Source organism: Enoplosus armatus, chromosome 13 (assembly GCF_043641665.1).
Source record: "Enoplosus armatus isolate fEnoArm2 chromosome 13, fEnoArm2.hap1, whole genome shotgun sequence".
Classification (NCBI taxonomy): Eukaryota; Metazoa; Chordata; class Actinopteri; order Centrarchiformes; family Enoplosidae; genus Enoplosus; species Enoplosus armatus.
In genome coordinates this window covers 9,299,471-9,317,231 of record NC_092192.1, presented here as the reverse complement: position 1 = coordinate 9,317,231, position 17,761 = coordinate 9,299,471, and the positions used below count along the sequence as shown (strand labels likewise).

General features: G+C 41.2%; 1 protein-coding gene across 1 annotated transcript in view; it reads right to left on the bottom strand.

Annotated features, from left to right (window-relative positions):
• Positions 1 to 1,454: 1,454 nt before the first annotated feature.
• The window catches only part of kctd16b (potassium channel tetramerization domain containing 16b), a 75,694-nt gene continuing 59,387 nt past the window's right edge, over positions 1,455 to 17,761 (bottom strand). The window contains exon 2 of the mRNA XM_070917632.1: positions 1,455 to 1,918. Coding sequence (XP_070773733.1) covers positions 1,455 to 1,918 — 464 coding nt within the window. The remainder of the gene's footprint in view (positions 1,919 to 17,761) is intronic.

The window sequence follows — 17,761 nt, the reverse complement described above, 5'->3', positions numbered from 1 at the left end:
CTGTTTGTGTGCTTTTGCCATTTACGCCGGTCAATAATTTAATTTGCACCCTGAAATCATTTCTAATTAAATCTGTCAGTAAAATGTCATCCAGCAAGAGCCGCAAATAAATAACAATCATCCTACTAGGGAACTTAAATTGTGCTCTTGAATTGTGCTCTTTTAAAACAGCTGTCTGCCATCTTGGTTTCTGTAACTACATCACAATATATCCCATCCACTCTGACAGAGCCAACAGTACATAAATTAATACATGAATAATGGCTAATTTTCACTAAATACATGAACAGCTTGTCTTTGTCAGTAACCCAAGGGCTTCATTAATAACTGTAAACAAGAACCACATCTATCAGCTCTATCACCGAACTGTATCATCAATAACTATTGATCACCGTGTCAACAGTCAGGGTTGAAAGCATCCATCTGTGTTGACGGGGTTAGTCTGTGTAGCAATCCTGTCCCATTCTGTATGTATGTATTGTAGGTGTCATATTGAGCTTGGTTTAAATGACGTCACGTGTGATAAAATGAATGTTTATGAGTGTTCTGGTCAAAACGCCTCTTATGTACAGTAAATGGAAAAGTGTGTGTGTGTATAGGTGTGTTAAATCAGGACTTTTCTTCCTTCACTCTTTCACTTATCCTTCACACAGTAACCTGGGTATCTAGCCAACATGGCAAAAATCAATGCAATGCAGGGCAGTTTGATTCACTTGGGGTACGTTGGCAATATAACTGATAATACAAGGAGAAAATGAATGGTGGTGCTAATGAAATTGTACCTCCTCCTGCCTAAAAGTAAAGTAATCAACCTAACTGTTTACGCCACCCTGGCAGCACAGAGCTCTGAGCGTATTTATAGTGAGAGCACTGTCGGGACAGCATGAATTATTAATGGGTCCTGATGCAGATTTATCTGTGACCTCTAGGCCACCTGGGTGCGAACACACACACACACACACAAACACACACATTCACATACTAAATCAGTGTTTGTCTTTGTGGTTTTTCAGTGAAATGATGACGGATGACAGTGTGTGCAGTCCAGTAACCCTCAGTAACCCCCAGTGTAGCCATTAGGCAGCCTTCGGTTGGTTGATGGGTTCATAGAGGATGTCTTTCGCCCACTTGGATTGGTCCTCAGGGATAAATGATTAAAAGCTCTGAAGCATTCAGCAAGGTACGGCACATACTTACAGTACATACAGTAGGCCTAAACTACATACACACACATACGTACTACATATGTCAATAAGGGAACAGTCTGGTTTTAATGCTTCTTGCTAGCTTCTGTGAAGACTTTCAACCAACTGGCATGAAGGTGCAGTTTACCCCGGAAACTGGATTCAAATGAGTTTAGTGTTATCTCCCTTTTGTTGCAAAAGTCAAGATCAAAAAACATGTAAACTGATCCTTGGCCTCGTGTGTCTGCTCCCTCTGTCCTGTTTCCTGGCTCAGAGGCGGTACTTTCTCAGCAGGTCGGCCTGCCACATGTACTTCCTCTCGGGGAACCTCTCTGGGATCTTGATCTTGCGGAAGTCTTGAATGCACTTTTCCAGCTCCTCCTCGACCGTCGGCTTCTCCTTCGCCGGCCTTTTCTTGCAGGTGCTGGTATCGCGGGAGCTAGCCGTAAGCGTGCGCAGCAAGTCACTCTTTCGCCGCTGTTCGGACTGCTGGAGCATGGCGATGGGGCCCTTTTTCGGCGGCCTGTCCAGGGTTTGGACGTTGGCGTGGGGGTGTGACTGGCGGCTGACCGGGCCGCAGATGACTGTTCCCTGGGGAGAGCTTGCTTCTGACTGACTCTCAGAGCTGGAGGTGGAGAGCTCGTTGAAGGAGGTGCCGCTCTCGCCCTCGCCATCGCCCTTGTGGTTCTTGCAGCAGCAGTCACATGGAGGGGAGGACCAGCGTGATGGACCGCCTGGAAAGAGATAGAACCAGAGAGGGAGCTGACATTAGAGTCAATGCAGAGCTATTTTTTTCTTTCTTTCTTTCAGGGCTGATCATCATGAAGAGAAAAACGAGACAATGACACAAAGAGAGCCACAAATTAGTCAGACAGGAGAAGAAAGGCAAAGTAAGAAGCACTGAAGACAGACAAAGAAGAAAAGTAAGCTAATGCCCAATGGCTATCACCTAGAACAAAGTGACATGGCATCAGGGACAACTGGCTTGCTTCCAGGAAGTGAGCTGGCTGACTGTGTGACAAGCTTGTATTGTTCAGAGAACTACGCTCGTAGATCCATGCTGTCACATGAAACAGTGGGAAGAGCTTAAACCACTTGTAAACACAACAGATTTACAAGCTGTAAATGAATTTACAGTAAAACACTGAAGGCAATAGTATTTGAGCTTAATGAAAGAGGAACGACTGCAGTACAAGTAGAAGAATTCTCAACTTTGCAAAGATCTTTAATTCCGCAAGAAGAAACAGTAGCAATATTGATACAGACACACAATGCAGCAAACTGTACAAATACTGTATGTGCAGCTTGAATTCTCTGAAGGCTGCTCGTATTCCTGTTCACCAGCCAACTTATTAGTCTCTAACTGCAGTTCTTAGCAAGGGCAATAAAAACCCAGGAACAATACATCCATGGTAAGATCAAGCACTGAAAACCACTTTCAAATCAAAATGATTGGAGAAATTGTGTTTGACCAATAATCGATGTTGTGATTCAACTGAAACTTAAACTTAAATGAAAACTATGCAGTAAGCATTGATGTTGTGATTTGCAGGTCAAGAGACATATTGTTTCAGCAGCATTCAAATTACTATATTTCAATGTATTGTAGGTCCTAACTACATTTCATAATTTAAATGTCATAGTTTCAGTTGAAGTAGTCTTAAGTAATCTAGACATCTAAAAATGTTTAGACCTTTAGATGTCTCTTGAAAATCAGTGCTTACAAGCTGAATTCGGTAAGCAGTATTTAGAAAAACAGACTTTGCAACCTTTTCTTTCTTTGAGTGTTTTCCATCCCCCTCTAAAATGTTTTCAAATTCTATGCTACGCTTGGAATTGAAGTGGTACAGGTCAGAGGAGAGTTTCTATTGAACTGCTTTTCTCTCAAACACACAATCAGTAGATTTGCGACAGCTGTTTTCACCTGACCTGGAGCTTACACAGAGGAGGAATTTGTGTCAGAAAAGTAGCAGAGTATCTCAGTATTGATGAGGTTGAGGCAGCTGCCCAGTAGCTGTGGTCTCGACCAATAACGAGACAAAAGCAGTGATCCGCAATCATGGCTGAAAGGAATCAATTGCCCAGCCTAACCTCTGTGTGAGTGTACAGTAGGCTGAAAGACTCAGAGGAACCAGAGCAGCACCACACCTTTCACTGCAGGAAGCAGCCATTTATTTTTCATGCTAACCTCCTGAATAATTGAAGGGGTATCTGTTGCTGATGGACTCCTCTGTTTAGTGAGGAGAAAGATCAAAACCCTTGAGGCAAGCACACACATGCAACACCCCCCCTCCCTCTTTGATTTGATTTCGAGCCCCGCCCCTCACCATCGACAGTACCGCGCACACACACACACACACAAGAACAGGCTTCCGCACCAAGTTCAATAGCACCATCGTTTCTTTTCATGTGCTGCTGAGCATTTTGCTTCAAACGAGATAGTACAAGACTATAAATAAGGCTGCTTAAAATAAATGCCCCCCTGCTTTTACTTCCCTTTGTCCTCAGTAATATGTTCGGCTTGTTTATAGCGAGACAGCAGAACAGAAATCAATTCATCCAAACAATATTCATTTCTCCGAGTACCACTCAACAGCTACCACATATCTTAACTACATTTATGTGAGTAAATGAGTATAAATAGAAGAAATATTTCTTGGACTGCTTTGACACTGACTCCCACTGTTAGTATAAACTGCAGAATAACTAACATTCAGTACAGTACTAAACACACACACAGTTGTGTTTCCATCACTTCAGAGGACATTACATTGACTTACACCCTAACCATAACCACTACTAGCCTAAACCTAACCCTTATCCTAACCTTACCTTAACCTTAAACTAATTCTTCACCCTAAAATGTAATGATTTACCTGATGGGGATTTAGCATTTGTCCCCAAAAGGAAGGCAAGTCCCCACAATGTGACTGTGTAAACAAATTCATGTCCCCACAATATGAGTAATACATGCTCACACACACATATGCATACACGGCTGCCTACTGTATGTGAAATAAATCACCCATCAGAGGCAGTGACAGCAATGTCAACCAAAGCAGCAGGATCTCTTTAATTACCACTGGCATTTACAGCTTTCACATGCACAAACACACTTCTATGCACACATATACTGGCTTCAGACAATACACTATCATGCTATAGCAGTGAAATCTGAAGGCACGCACACTAGATTAGAAATGTATCAGCCTCAGTTAGAAAGATGTATTCGTTGTACTGTTTCAAGCTACAGAACGTAACCCCATGATAGGCGCGTGCGTCTCTTCCCAACCTTTGTTTAGGAACACATGAGTTAATTTGTGTCACTGAGTGAATAGGTAGCCCTCTGATCGATGAGACGCAGACTCGTAATTGGTGTTTTGAAAAATGGCCCCAGACTGTGGTGAATTGTTAAATCTGCCGGTAACCAATCTGCCTGTCCAAATAAAATTAACACGATGAGACAAGTAAAGCTGCTGTGACAAATGTCTTCAAGGGCCTTGTTATGTGTGTGTGTGTGTGCGGCCTGTCATCTGTACATTTGATATATGACAGTCTGATTAAACTTTAGTAATTATATCCACCTCCATACAGCTCTTCATACTGTAAGCCTTGGCAGTGACGTGCTGCTTTAATTTACAGGTACTGGGAATGGCTATTAGCCTCACTAAAACTAAAGACAACCAGGGGGGGGATCTGATTTATCATTTTTGTCCAGTTGGATTTCCTGTCAAATCTTTAGCTTCATGACAAATTGGCTGGTAAATAATTCAATTGAGGACACCACTTACAGGGACTTTAAAATCCAAGCCCTGATAACTGATATTTGTAAAATAAGTCATTGAGTGGTGTTTCTACCCTCATCTACACAGTGATACTGTAATTACATTCCCAAAAGGATATATCAGAGTGTAGTGTTGATGCTTCGTAGCACATCGAGGCATGTTGGTAGTAAAACCAATTTCCTCTGCTAATTGAAGTGAAAAAAAAGTGTAAGTGTGTAGACCTGCATTTTCTCATTGGTATTTACACTGTATGGTTATAATGTCTTCCTAACTGAGGTGAAAATTAAACCACTGTTTATATTATGTTTACTTAGGTTTTTTTTTTCTTTCATTTTCTGTCTGCTTTAACTAATTTCTATCTTTCGTTATTGCTCCTGCCAGCAAAATCACTGAAGTTACTTAAGGTAATGTACATTTCTTTCTGCATCACATAGTGACTCCTCTCCGTTATAAGAAACCACAAAGGAAACTGTCCAATAAATCGATCCCGGTCCAATGCAAGGGCCCTAAAGTTCAGGCTGTGTCCATAACACCACTAATTTGATTTTGCAAAAAACTCTGCACTATTTTCTCCTGTACGTCCGATCAACAATTAAGGCTCTAAATATTTGCTTCAAACTTGATATCTCAGACACCACGAGTCCAATTTTGCCTAACCATAGATGAGTGATGCATTTTGGCAGTGTGCTCTGGAGCTTCCAGATTTACACTGATGGAGGAGCCATAATTAAAGGTCAAGGTGTCAATCTAAAGGCTATTGTTGCCACACAAACTGTTTGATTCTAATTATAGTGGGGAGGAATGATGCATCTTGTTACTGAGCGGCCCAAAGGACGCCCACATCCATCAGTCTAGGCGGACATTTTTAATTGAAAGTTTGCTTGTTCTTCTGCACCTGAGGTCATTAAAACTGCAGGAACTATGATGAATATCACTGCATCAAGCCTGAGAAATCCACTTACTGGGGCATATATGTTGTCCATATATTGTAGTTCTAAGTCTGTGGTTTGACACAATATGTTGGTGGCCATGCCATAACAGGTAGCATGTATGTACAGACCTTGCACGTGTTCTGACTCAAACAAAGCCGAATTTCCTTTTATGAAAAGAGCATACATGATTATTAAAAACCAATTTCCTGTCTAGTCATTGTCATAGATGAGGTATTTTAGCACTCTAAATGCCAAGAATTTTGACAGTGTCTCTCTGTGACAGGTAGGCGACTCTTCTGAATGATCCACTCACTCAAAAAATAACCCGAGGTTCATTGTTCATACCAGTCAGGAGATGTCTTGGGGAGAGGGCGTCCCCACTTCCTGTCAATCACGCCCACGTGCATGTCAGTATTTTGGGAAAGATTGTAGAATAAATTACAGGGGGTATGGAGGAGGTGCAGTTACTGTGGCAAGAAACTGAATTCTAATGTTATTTCTTGTGACTTATGGCAGCTTTTAACATTTAAATGATGAAATTTTGTTCAGTCAACACAAAGCTAAAATATAATAAAATGAGAGATGTACGATTTTCTAGAATTTATTTATTGTAAAATTACTAGTTTTAGTAACTTAGAAACTAATAGTTTAATTTCATTTCTAATTCAACTATCTGTGAAAAAGATGCCACTGTGTATTGACGTGTTGAAGTAATGATAATGTGATAATTATAATGATAGTTTCATCCAAGCAATCTAACTGGTCAAACATGTGTTTTTACTTGTAAGAATGATGCAAAATATTAGATATCTCTCTGAAAACCTGTTATCTTTGTCACATTCGTACATGTTGGGACAAAATGATTTGTAAGGGGAAATTAACAAATTATTTAGTAAATGATAGAAAGGATCCACTGACAGGACAGAAAAACACTTAACACACTTCATTGAATGATTTTTCACAATTCTCACTCTCACTCTTGTATCGCTGCGTTTTTTTGAACAGCACAGATGCTTCCAGGCCAGATTCATGGTACTGTGCACTTCTTAAGGCAGAGTTTTTACAACTTCTTTCAACCACTAAATGGCCCAGCTTTCTCTTGCTAATATAACCTCAATTAATAATATATTAGTTAATTTATCAAATGAATTAAAATACCAACAAGCCGGAAAACAACATGTGTGCTGATAAACCACAGTAACAAGAGTACTGCTAAACAGCTAAACATGTCTTGTGATGACATCAAACAACTTCAGAGACTAGTAACTACGAGTGATCTATTCAAACTAGACTGTACAGCTAACTACTGTGCGTTGGAGCCAGTAGATCTCCAGCACTGTTTAATGCAAAAACAGCAGCCTAGAGGTAGAGAAGTGGGCTTATGGTAAGAAGGCAGGGTTCAAACTCGGACCCTCAGGATAAAATTGGGCAAGAAAGTGAATCAGGAGTGCTTCCCTTGAGTCTTGAGCAAGGCACTTACCCAGGGACCAACAGAAACGACTTTGGTTTTACTGAGATGCTCCAGGGTGAGATTGTTTTTATCTGTGCAAATTTGAGGCAGGCAAAAACCAGCAAACCTATAGTACCCTAGCACCCTATAAACAAGGACTCAGTCTTAACAAGTGATTCAGTCTCACATACGGTCATAAAATATTTTTCTCCAGGACTTTGTTAGAGCATGTAGACTACATTTACAATGTGCTTGTGACTTGTGTTTCTTCTACTGTATGCTCACATCGCATATTAAGAAAAAAAAAAAGCCACTATGTACATGAAAAGTTTTGAAAGAATTTATTGTGTGTGTTTCTGTGCTCTTTAGTCTTTCTGCACATATATCAGTGTGTGTGTAAATGTTATCTATTGTATATGTAGGCCTACTGTATGTGGCATCCTGTGCTCTCATGTGAGAGTAAGGTCATGCTTTCCTCCAGGGCTGAGTGTGTGTGTGTGTGTGTGTGTAATTGCACATGCATGTAACATGTGTGAGAGCCTGATGTAGGCGCACTTCACTAGCCCCCTTCCCTCCACATACACCATACATGTTCTAGTGTGGTGCCTGTGTGTGTGTGTGTGTGTGTGTGTGAGTGTGTGAGTGTGTGAAGTGTGCAGCGTGTGTGTGTGTGTGTGTGTGTGTGTGTGTGTGTGAGTGTGTGAAGTGTGCAGCGTGTGTGTGTGTGAGTGTGTGAGGTGTGCAGTGTGTGTGTGCACGCCTGTGGTCATCCCTCAGTGTGCAAGTGACATTGGCCTTGGAACTATTATCTGTATGCCGTTGGGCAGAGAAAGGGAGGCTGATGTCAGGTGGGGTTCCCATTCATGTCATCAGAGGTGTCAGACTGTCGGCCGTGCCTCTGGCCAGCATCACTCAGCACACACACACCCGCCCTTTGTGTGTGTCTTGTGTGTGTTGCGTTACACTGTATGTGCAGCAGTTGATTCATGTGATCTCATGTTGTTTCTCTTCCAGGGAGGTGGGCAGGAGGTCTGACTGATGTCTAATGACTGTCACATGCTATTACGTACACACAAACACACACGCACACACACTCACACACAATGCTTCCTGACAGGTGCTCCAGGCTCTGATGTATTGATCTCAGCAGGGACCTCCACAACTTGTGTTAGCACTGGCCAGTAAAAAGACCTGGCTGACTCACACTGAACTCACAATGAAATAGAATAAACACACTCACACACAGACACACACACACACACACACACAAACATACAATGCACACAGAAAAAATCACACACACACACATTCAGTGCAAGCCTAATTTTCTATCCATATCTATCATCCATCTTTCATCTATCATTTCAGCTATTATTCAAAGCTTCTTTCATTTCCTTGAAGGAGCAGCTAACGTGAATAACATGTTATCTAATATATTCATGTAGACAGTTTCATTCTGTGTCAATATTTATAATGCAGACTTATGTATTCCAAAACAAAACACTGACACTATATGCCTCAAAATGAATACATTTCATGTTATTTTGTCGGCTGTTACCATGTTGGCTGACATCACACTCAGTATACCTGTGAAATTTGCTAAGTGGTGCTATCACCCTGATTTCAGACTATCAGACTAAGAATACAAATTGTGCATCCTTTTCTAGGATTGGCAGAACTGACCTAACTCTAAACATACTATCTATCAACCTAAACATCACAATTTCATTTGGAAATCTTGTCAACATCAGTATACATTCTGGTGGTAAGCACTGACTGAGAACATTAGCAAGTCAATGACTCAGTGCGTCTTTCATGCTATTATATTCTGCCATCCCCATTTGAGATGAAACTCCACAGAAGTTTGTAAAAATCAAAGAGAGCAGAGATCCGAAAGGCACATAAAATTACTTTGAAAAGTCTTCAAATAACTCATGCAGCATGATTCAACTCTTTTGTTCCCAATATATTGCATGGTGAGTCCAAGCAGACATCACAATATGTTCGGTCATTCTGGGAAAAATGAATAATTATCTTCTGAGTATTTTGTGGTCATACAAACATGAAAGGACTTTTGACTGACACTTGAATGAATAGATAAACACATGCACAACATTCATTTTGGGGACAAGAGTTCCTTTCTCTTCTCCTCTTTTATTATTTACTTTCTTCTCTTATACCATCTATACTCTCTGTCTGCACTTTTCACCCTTTTCTCTGTCTCTGCCCATGCATCTCTCCCTTATACCATCCCTCTCCTAATGCCCGTATCGATGGGTTAGCGCATCAGTGGAAGAGCATGGACGATTGCCCTCTGATTGATTTCTGTCATGCAGCCTCTCAGCACTGGGAGGCTGTTCACCGGAGATAAATGATGTTGGCACAACAAAAGCAAATAAACCTCTTCTATCTATCGCTCCCTCTCTGTCAGTTTTTGTCTGAGTCCCACCTCAACTCCGCATCTGCATCTCTCTGCCACTGTGTCTCGCTCCCCACCCCTTCTCTTCGCGTCTTCCTGTCTCTCCAGTCTTCTTCTGTCTTTCTTGCTCAGATTGAGGTTTCTGTTTAGTCACTCTCCACTCTCTCTAGTTTTCTGTTATTCATATTTGCAGCACTACTCCCCAGCCTTTCTAATGCAGTGGTACAGTTGAATTTGGACTGAACAGAAAACACACAAGATCATTAATAATTTCAGGAAATAATGCAAATTAGCTTGGAGATCTGACAATATGGACGGAAAACACCAGGAACAGCTGTAAATGAAAAAGCATTTGTTTTGACAGTGATTATCATCTGATTTAAGCAAAATAATGAAGGAATTATATGCACTCAGACACTTGTTACATACCATCAAAGCTTATAAAGTGCTGCAATTTACTTTTTTTCATGTCCATGTCCACCTCCCCTCAACCTGTCCCTTCTCATCTACGTCTATTCAATAGCATTTTGAATAAAACCTTCTGAAACGCCCAGAGACTTGTTTCATAAAAGTACATTTCACTTGAGTGAGTCAAACTCTGGCTACATCCGCTACTCTGTTGTGGCGGATGTCTGTATATGTCGGTATAAAAGTTGAACACTGGTGCAAAATGGAAGAAGCATCAAAGAATGACAAAGGCCCTTGTGAGTCTCAGGGAAGGACTCCGTAACCTGGTCGTGTTTGAGATGATTGTAAACTTTGCAACCAATATGTCTACAATTAATGCCATCTGTAGCTGGAAAAATTGCAATGTGATGTCACTCAACATTACCCAGTTATGTGCACAAACCAAATGTTAGCTTTTGAGGATTTTGTAAATAAATGTATCAGTTATTTCCCTTTCAACATCTATGACTCTGGCCTAACATTAACCTTTATCAGGCACTGGACCATAAGACAAAATGCCAGCCTTAATGTCCGTGCCTAACTGTCAGCTGGCCCAAATGTCTATGTTTGTACATAAATGTTTATAGTCTGTACAAATAGCAACCTGTCCAGAGCTATTATATCAATATACAACATGTATCTAAATGTTTTCAATACCCAAGTTTACCCAAGTTTTAAGACCTGGTTTGGATGCTTCATATCAATAATGCTGTATATTTTTTTCTCATTTCAGAGACACTGTTTACTGGATGAGAATGGATGTGACTGTAGTACATAAGGTCTTCATAACAGGGTGCCATAACAACTTAATACTCAAGGATAAAATATAAGCTACAAGCCTTTCTGAATAAGCCTCAGCATCTATACTACATAAGCCTTAAATCATACACACAGTTTATACTGTATTTCACAAGCTGAAGACTAGCAGCTTTGATTGATTACCATACTACAATTTAAAAGTGAATTACTATTGGAGTTCAAGCCTCATCTACTATTACTATAATCCCAAAGAAAGTTGAGATTATATGACTGACTGTTCAGTCTACCCTAACGAAAACAAAGTGATAGACAGAAAGAAAGAGTTTTTTCCTCCCTTGAGCATCAGACCGATGTGTAGCACCATAGAGAATCAATCAGAAAAGAGGGAGAATGAGACGCTGGCTGTACCCTGTGTGATTTTCTGGGCATATGAGTCTATTTTCTGGTTCAGGGCTGATATCACTGCAATAAAATGGGTTTTATTTTAGTTCAAAAGCTCAGACAAATGCTCTTTGGGTCCATAAAGTCAGGCTTCTTTTCATTGTTAGCGGAGCAGCTCCCAGCCCTGAGGCACAACCTGATGTCATCACAGGATAAACGTAATAAAATGTGATAATGTGTTGTGTTTTTTCCTTTCAGATGCCCTCCTCCATTTAGAGGTCGAAAGAGCAACAACTAAAGTTGGCAGTGATTCAGCGCCTTGCCCAAGGACACTTCATCATGACAGATGCTGGTCAAGTCAGAAGTCTGAACCTGCAGAAGCTCGCATTTATACATCTCAGCTGTCTGGCTTTCAGCTGTGGGAGGAAGCTCGGTTGATCAGATATTGATTAAACTGTCCCTGGCCCTAGGAATGAGTTCTGGACAAAGATGTCAGCTGTCAAATGAAAATTCAGCATATTCAGAATGCAAGAGGCGTGTATTCCTAAGCAGATTGTTGGTTCGAGCTATATTTGCAAGGTTGGCATAACAGATAACAAGAATTAAGTATTTCTTATCCCTCCCCCCTTCCCTCTCTCTTCTTCTCCCTGTCTTTCTCTTGATGCAGCATAATTAGTCCCTGGCAAGGCAGCGTGAAATGATGTGCTTGACTGTTCAGCTTCTTGAAACCAGCCACTTCTTTTATGCCTGCATTTTCTCACCCCCTGTATTTAAGGACCGTATGCCTTGCGGTGAGTGTGTTTCTGCATTCACGCTTGTTTTGTTTTGTGAGTCTGCTGAGAGAAAATGCCGCTCTTCCCAAAAAGCAGGTGTTACATTTTGCTTCAGAGAGTGACACTACGCGGTGACAGGGGTTTCCATTTTTACCCTCTTTCTATCGTTTCGTTCTATTGATTTCCTGCACTCTTCCTCCCCAAGAGTCTGTACTGTAAAGCTTACTGTGTCTATTATAAAGCCACAGTAATCTAAAACAGTATGTCTAAAAATGTATATAACACATGCCAATGCATGTATGACTCACCATATGTTACAGAAGCTCTCTGGCAGGCTTTTTCCTCGGAGATTACCCGCGGCACTTTGGCAAATTGGCACAACTTCCGAGAACAAATGTGATACCACTGGCACTCACTTTTATTCTCATTTCAAGTTGAATGTGTACAAGGAACTATAAGTAGTAGTAGAGGAGGTGGAGAACAGAATGATGCAAAGACGCAGCAAGAAAAAAGAGATATTGAAAGAGAGTTGGTCATTTTCTAGTATATGGTGGGAAGTTCTAGATAGTTGATGAAGGAAATTGACCAATTAATGTCTGCCATAGACCAGCAGTGCCCTGTCCTCAGATGCACTAAAACTAATTGTAACAAAAGGGAGTTGCTATGTTTGAAACACTACAGAGTAGCTGTGCTGATGCAGGCACAATGAAACTTTCCTCTTGAAGACCAATCCTACTGATTACTAATCAAGCCTCCTCTCCAAATGTTCAAAAAGTTTCCATTTTTTTTCCAAAGGCAACAGCCGCTGTTAGCATTCATTAAAAATACTTGTGCGAATTATCACTTCCAAACCACCATATCCAGACTGCTCCCTTAAACATTCATCATGATGCAAATTAATGATCATTCTCTGAGAAAAACCATCAACTCTGGTCTGTCTCGCACTGCTCATGCTGAACGCCAGGCCATCAGTGCTCACACTGTTACTGTTAACATTTTCTTTTAATTAGCCTGCTTATATAATAAATGTTAGAGAAGAAGAAAATCAAAGTAGAAACTGTGCAATTTCTTTCTTCAGCTTCATGCTTATCAATTTTTTGGTCATTCACAACCCATAAAGGTCACACGGAGTGATGTCACAGCCAGTAACTCTTTAACGTACATGTTATTATTGCTATTGATAATATATGCTTATTACATGAACCAACCATACGTTGACTGTCAACAGTATTACTCCTTCATTGTTAGTTTTGGGGGTCTATTGTATTATCTCCAGATCACATTCACAGCCATCCATCAATCCACAGATCCACATCTATTATTTCTCCATTACTACTTTACCTTTGACTCATCCATTGATTAATCATCCTTCTACCCATCTCTTCTTTCATATTGATTGCTCTATATATACAGTGCATTTGTATGTTCATAAACTGGGACAGCAAACAATCAATGTTACTTATGTGTAAAATAGTAAAAAAAAAATCTATAAATAGCAGTGATAGCAGCACTTTACCTGCAGATGAAGATTTAATTTATACAATTTGGTTTGGCCAGTTCCATTTGTACTGATTTCAAATATTCACATGTGAATGTAACTGTGCCCCCTGTTGGTTAATGGGAGCCTATGACCAGGTGATTCTTTACAGTGAGATAAATAGAGTGTTTTTTAATCTGAAAGCAACCGAGCGGGCAGCCTGAAGCAGCAGAAAATGTTGGCACCATGCAGCCAGCGGTAGAAGGAAAAACAGACCACACATACAGCAGAGTGCTGCGTTTACAATAAATAAAACAAAAAGTCGAGGGGCAGATGGTGTACAGGTTAATGAGAGGAAAAAATGGCAACTTCTGAAAGGCCTTTTTATCCAAATTTACAACACTTTGGTGTAAGTATGTTTCATCGGCAAAAAAAAATCAGACCAATGCCCCCATTCTGTAGTTGGGTGTTAAAAATGTAAAGACAAAACAATGAAGTTTAGGAGCTTACATGCTGTGTTTTTGCGTGAAGACATGTGTACACACAACAGTTATGTATACAGTTACATACATGCATATCGCTCCTGACAAACGGAGATGCTCTGGCACAGTGTCCAGTGATGAATTATCTATGAAGTCAGCACCAACAAACAGGCTGTAATCGGCAAACAATTGCACGAGCATTATCGCTGCCCAGCAGAGCGCTCACCAGCCACTATCTCTGTCCCTCTGTCACACACGTTCACTCATTATCCATCTGTTGCGCACACACACACACACACACACACACACACACACACACAAGGTTTGGAAGGTTACATTCAAAATGTAATTGCTTACAGATTACTGAATGTTTCCTCATGACGGTAGTAATCCTGACACTATGCCGACTCTGTGATGGTTGCACTTATATCTGGACGACCCTGGAATCCGAGGTTAAATGGCACTTCATTTCATGTTAAATCCACCATTATCATCATTTGCAATAACGGCCATCCATTTCTCATCCTTTAAAAGATGACTTTATTAATTATTTTCATCATTAGCGACATCGAGCCCTCTCATTTTCTCTTCCTTTCTCTTTCCCCTCTGGTCACTATCAGTCTCATTTTTGCTCAGTTTCCATCCTCTTGTTTCATCCGTTCTCAATCAATCTCCACTCTTTGTCTCCCCAATCTGTCTTCTGACCCCTCTCACCCCTTTCTGCCAACATAATGGAGTGCCTTTACAGACTTTTCTCTGTCTGTCTCATTTTCTTTCTTAAGTCTCAGTCTCACTTTTTAGTTCTTTTTCTCGACATCTGTCCAAGTCACTCGTTCTCTTTCTTTGATCAGATATAAGTAAGCCTAACTGTCCTTTCTCGCTTTATCCTCGATGAAAACTGATGATGGCGCTTGTGATGCAGCAGTAAGGGATGTGACAGCCTTTTTGGGTGGTATAGTATTGGTATAGTCTGTGCATGTGATGCAAGACTTCAGCGACAAACAGCACTAAGCCACCTCAACTTATAAAACATTCATTCTGTGCTCTGTATGGCCCATGTATCAGTTACACCTACTCAGTAGCAGATAAGACCCTCTTTTGCCTGCAAGCGCTCCAGAATTTTTTAAGGCTTAGATTCAAGTGTGCATGTTCAACAAGAATCCACTTCTCACATTTCTCATTCTGGAGACGTTTTCATCCACAAGACTGCCACCGACTGCTGATGTGTTTGTTTACTGTCATTCTCAGGAGGCTAAAGACACTGTGGCGCAGGAAAATCCCAGGAGGCTGGCTGTTTCTGAGCGGTAATGATAATACCATGTTCAGTTAATTAAGTCACACATCTTGTCCGTGAAACTCTCAACACTGCATGGCTGAGCTGTTTGTAGCTACAAGGAGGTGGAATAAAGTGGTCATTTGGAGTATTAACACATGCAGAATTTTTTATTTTTTCCCCCCGTGTGCTGAAAAGCATTTTCACTACAACTTATGACTCACTGTCATCAGTTACAGACCTGAAAAGTGTGTATTTACATATTGAAGTAATGGATAATGATAAGGATAGTTTCAGACAGGCAATCTAACTGGTCAAACATGTGTTTTGACTTGTAAGAATGATGCAAAATATTAAATACCTCTCTGAAAACCTGGCATATTTATATGTACTATTGTTATATAAGTGCTATTGTAGAGTTTCGTTCGATACAGCTCTACAGAGGTTCATGGACATTCAACCACAGCCCCATGTGACCACTTGAATTTAACAAATCATGGGACTGGCACTGATTTCACCCTGAAGAGTCTGCAGCCAGACGTCTGAAGTGCTTGGGCAGCGAATGTGTTGTCCATTTTGTGACCTGGAGGCCTGCGTGTGCATGACTGAGGCGACTGTGAGGAGTGGTGGACTGTCAGGAACGATCTAGGCATCTGAAATATAACAGAAAATAATCCGTTCAGAAAACGAATTGCAAAGACACTTGTACCACACTTGTAAGTGTGTGTCACAAAATTCAAGGACCAAATGTGAGTTTACAACAAACACGAGCAATTCTGGATTCAGACAGAATCAATGCGGATGTCCAGGGTGGATGGTTGCAGTGATGAAAGGATTGACTGAAAAGTAGAGGAATCAAAAGATTAAGAAAGGCTGTTGTTGGCTCTGAAAGGTATACAGACTGAAAGGCGTCTGATCAATACAACCTTATCATGGTGTTAAATCCTCTCACGTCCTGGCAGGACTCTCTGTACTTGGCCTCCTTATCTCTGATTCCATCACGCTTTCTTTTTTACTCGATCTGTTTTACTCTTATTAAGCGGGGCGGCCACATGGTCCAGAATTGTTTTTCTTTATTGAGAGGAAGAGCCGAGAGAGGAAACAGATGCGATGAGCTCCGGAGAGATTTGGTCTGAGGCCAGCAAGGATAATTTTCAATTTAGGCGTTTAGGCAGGGCTTTACCATTACACCATCTTTTGGTATTGTGAATCTCTCTCTCTCTCTAATGCTTTCTCTCCATGCAGGTGGCTGTGAGAGTGCATGCTTATGAGAGTTTAACATCTCATCCGCATGAACTCTGCGAAAACAAAACACTACGTGAACTTGAGAACTGCTTTTCCCTCTTTACACTCCACTCTAAGCATCTACTCCATGTTAAGTGCCTCAGTCTGGAGCATCATCTCTAAATGGCTCAGCGCAGTTGTCCCATTTTACCTGGAGTACTCCCAGCAGGGAGGATTCAAAGACAACAGCACAGGACAGGATGTGCAAGAAAAAGCGTGGTTGGTGAACCAAAAGGAAAAGGATATTCCCTGAGGGGAAGTGACATTCTTTAACATAGCCTACTGTAAATCTGTACATGTTGATGCTCTCTGGTTCTCATTCTGTCCACATTTTCAGCCTCTTTCTCTTTCATTTTCTCATTTCTCATTTCTTTCCGCTTCCCTGCCAGTCATCCATTGTGTTGCCCGTTTGCAGACATTTTGTTAGACATTATTTTTCTCTCTGTGTGGTCGCTCTGTTTTGTCACCACTGATTCTCCTCTAGTGCCGCTCATGATGACAGACAAACAGGAGAGAAATGAGGGAAAAATGAAAGAGAAACAGCGTCGGCAAGCAAAATCCACATCATGCAAGTGGCTGTGAGCAGTTTTGTGTGTGAGTGTCAGCTGTCTGGGCAGTCTGTCAGTTTGTGCAAATTGTGAACAAATGGGCGTACAACATTATTTCAAAGACCATCCGGGTATATAGGCCAAATCTGATGGTGATAATGTCAGCAAGGACAATGACAAAGCTGGACTGCTGGTTACCAACCATGACAGTTCAAAGGCTGCGCAGCCTTGAAGACAACAGCTTTGAAATAGATTTGGAACAGGAGCAGTTTTGGAGAACCACAAGCTCTGGACAGCTTCCCAGGGGCCTCATTAGGGACTGTGCATGATGGGTAGATGGAGGAAGTGGGGCACAGCTACCAAGCACACAGACACAAAATCACTAATGTTCTCGTACAAGTATGCACGTGAACACACACACACGCTGTTTCGCTCTCTCTTGCCTACGCACATTCATACATGCTGACCCATAGCAGGGGGCGAGAGAGAGCCTTAGAGCATGACAGAGTGCAAAGGTAATTGGCAGTAAAGTGATGTGTCAGGACCGAGCGTCATGGAAGAAATAAG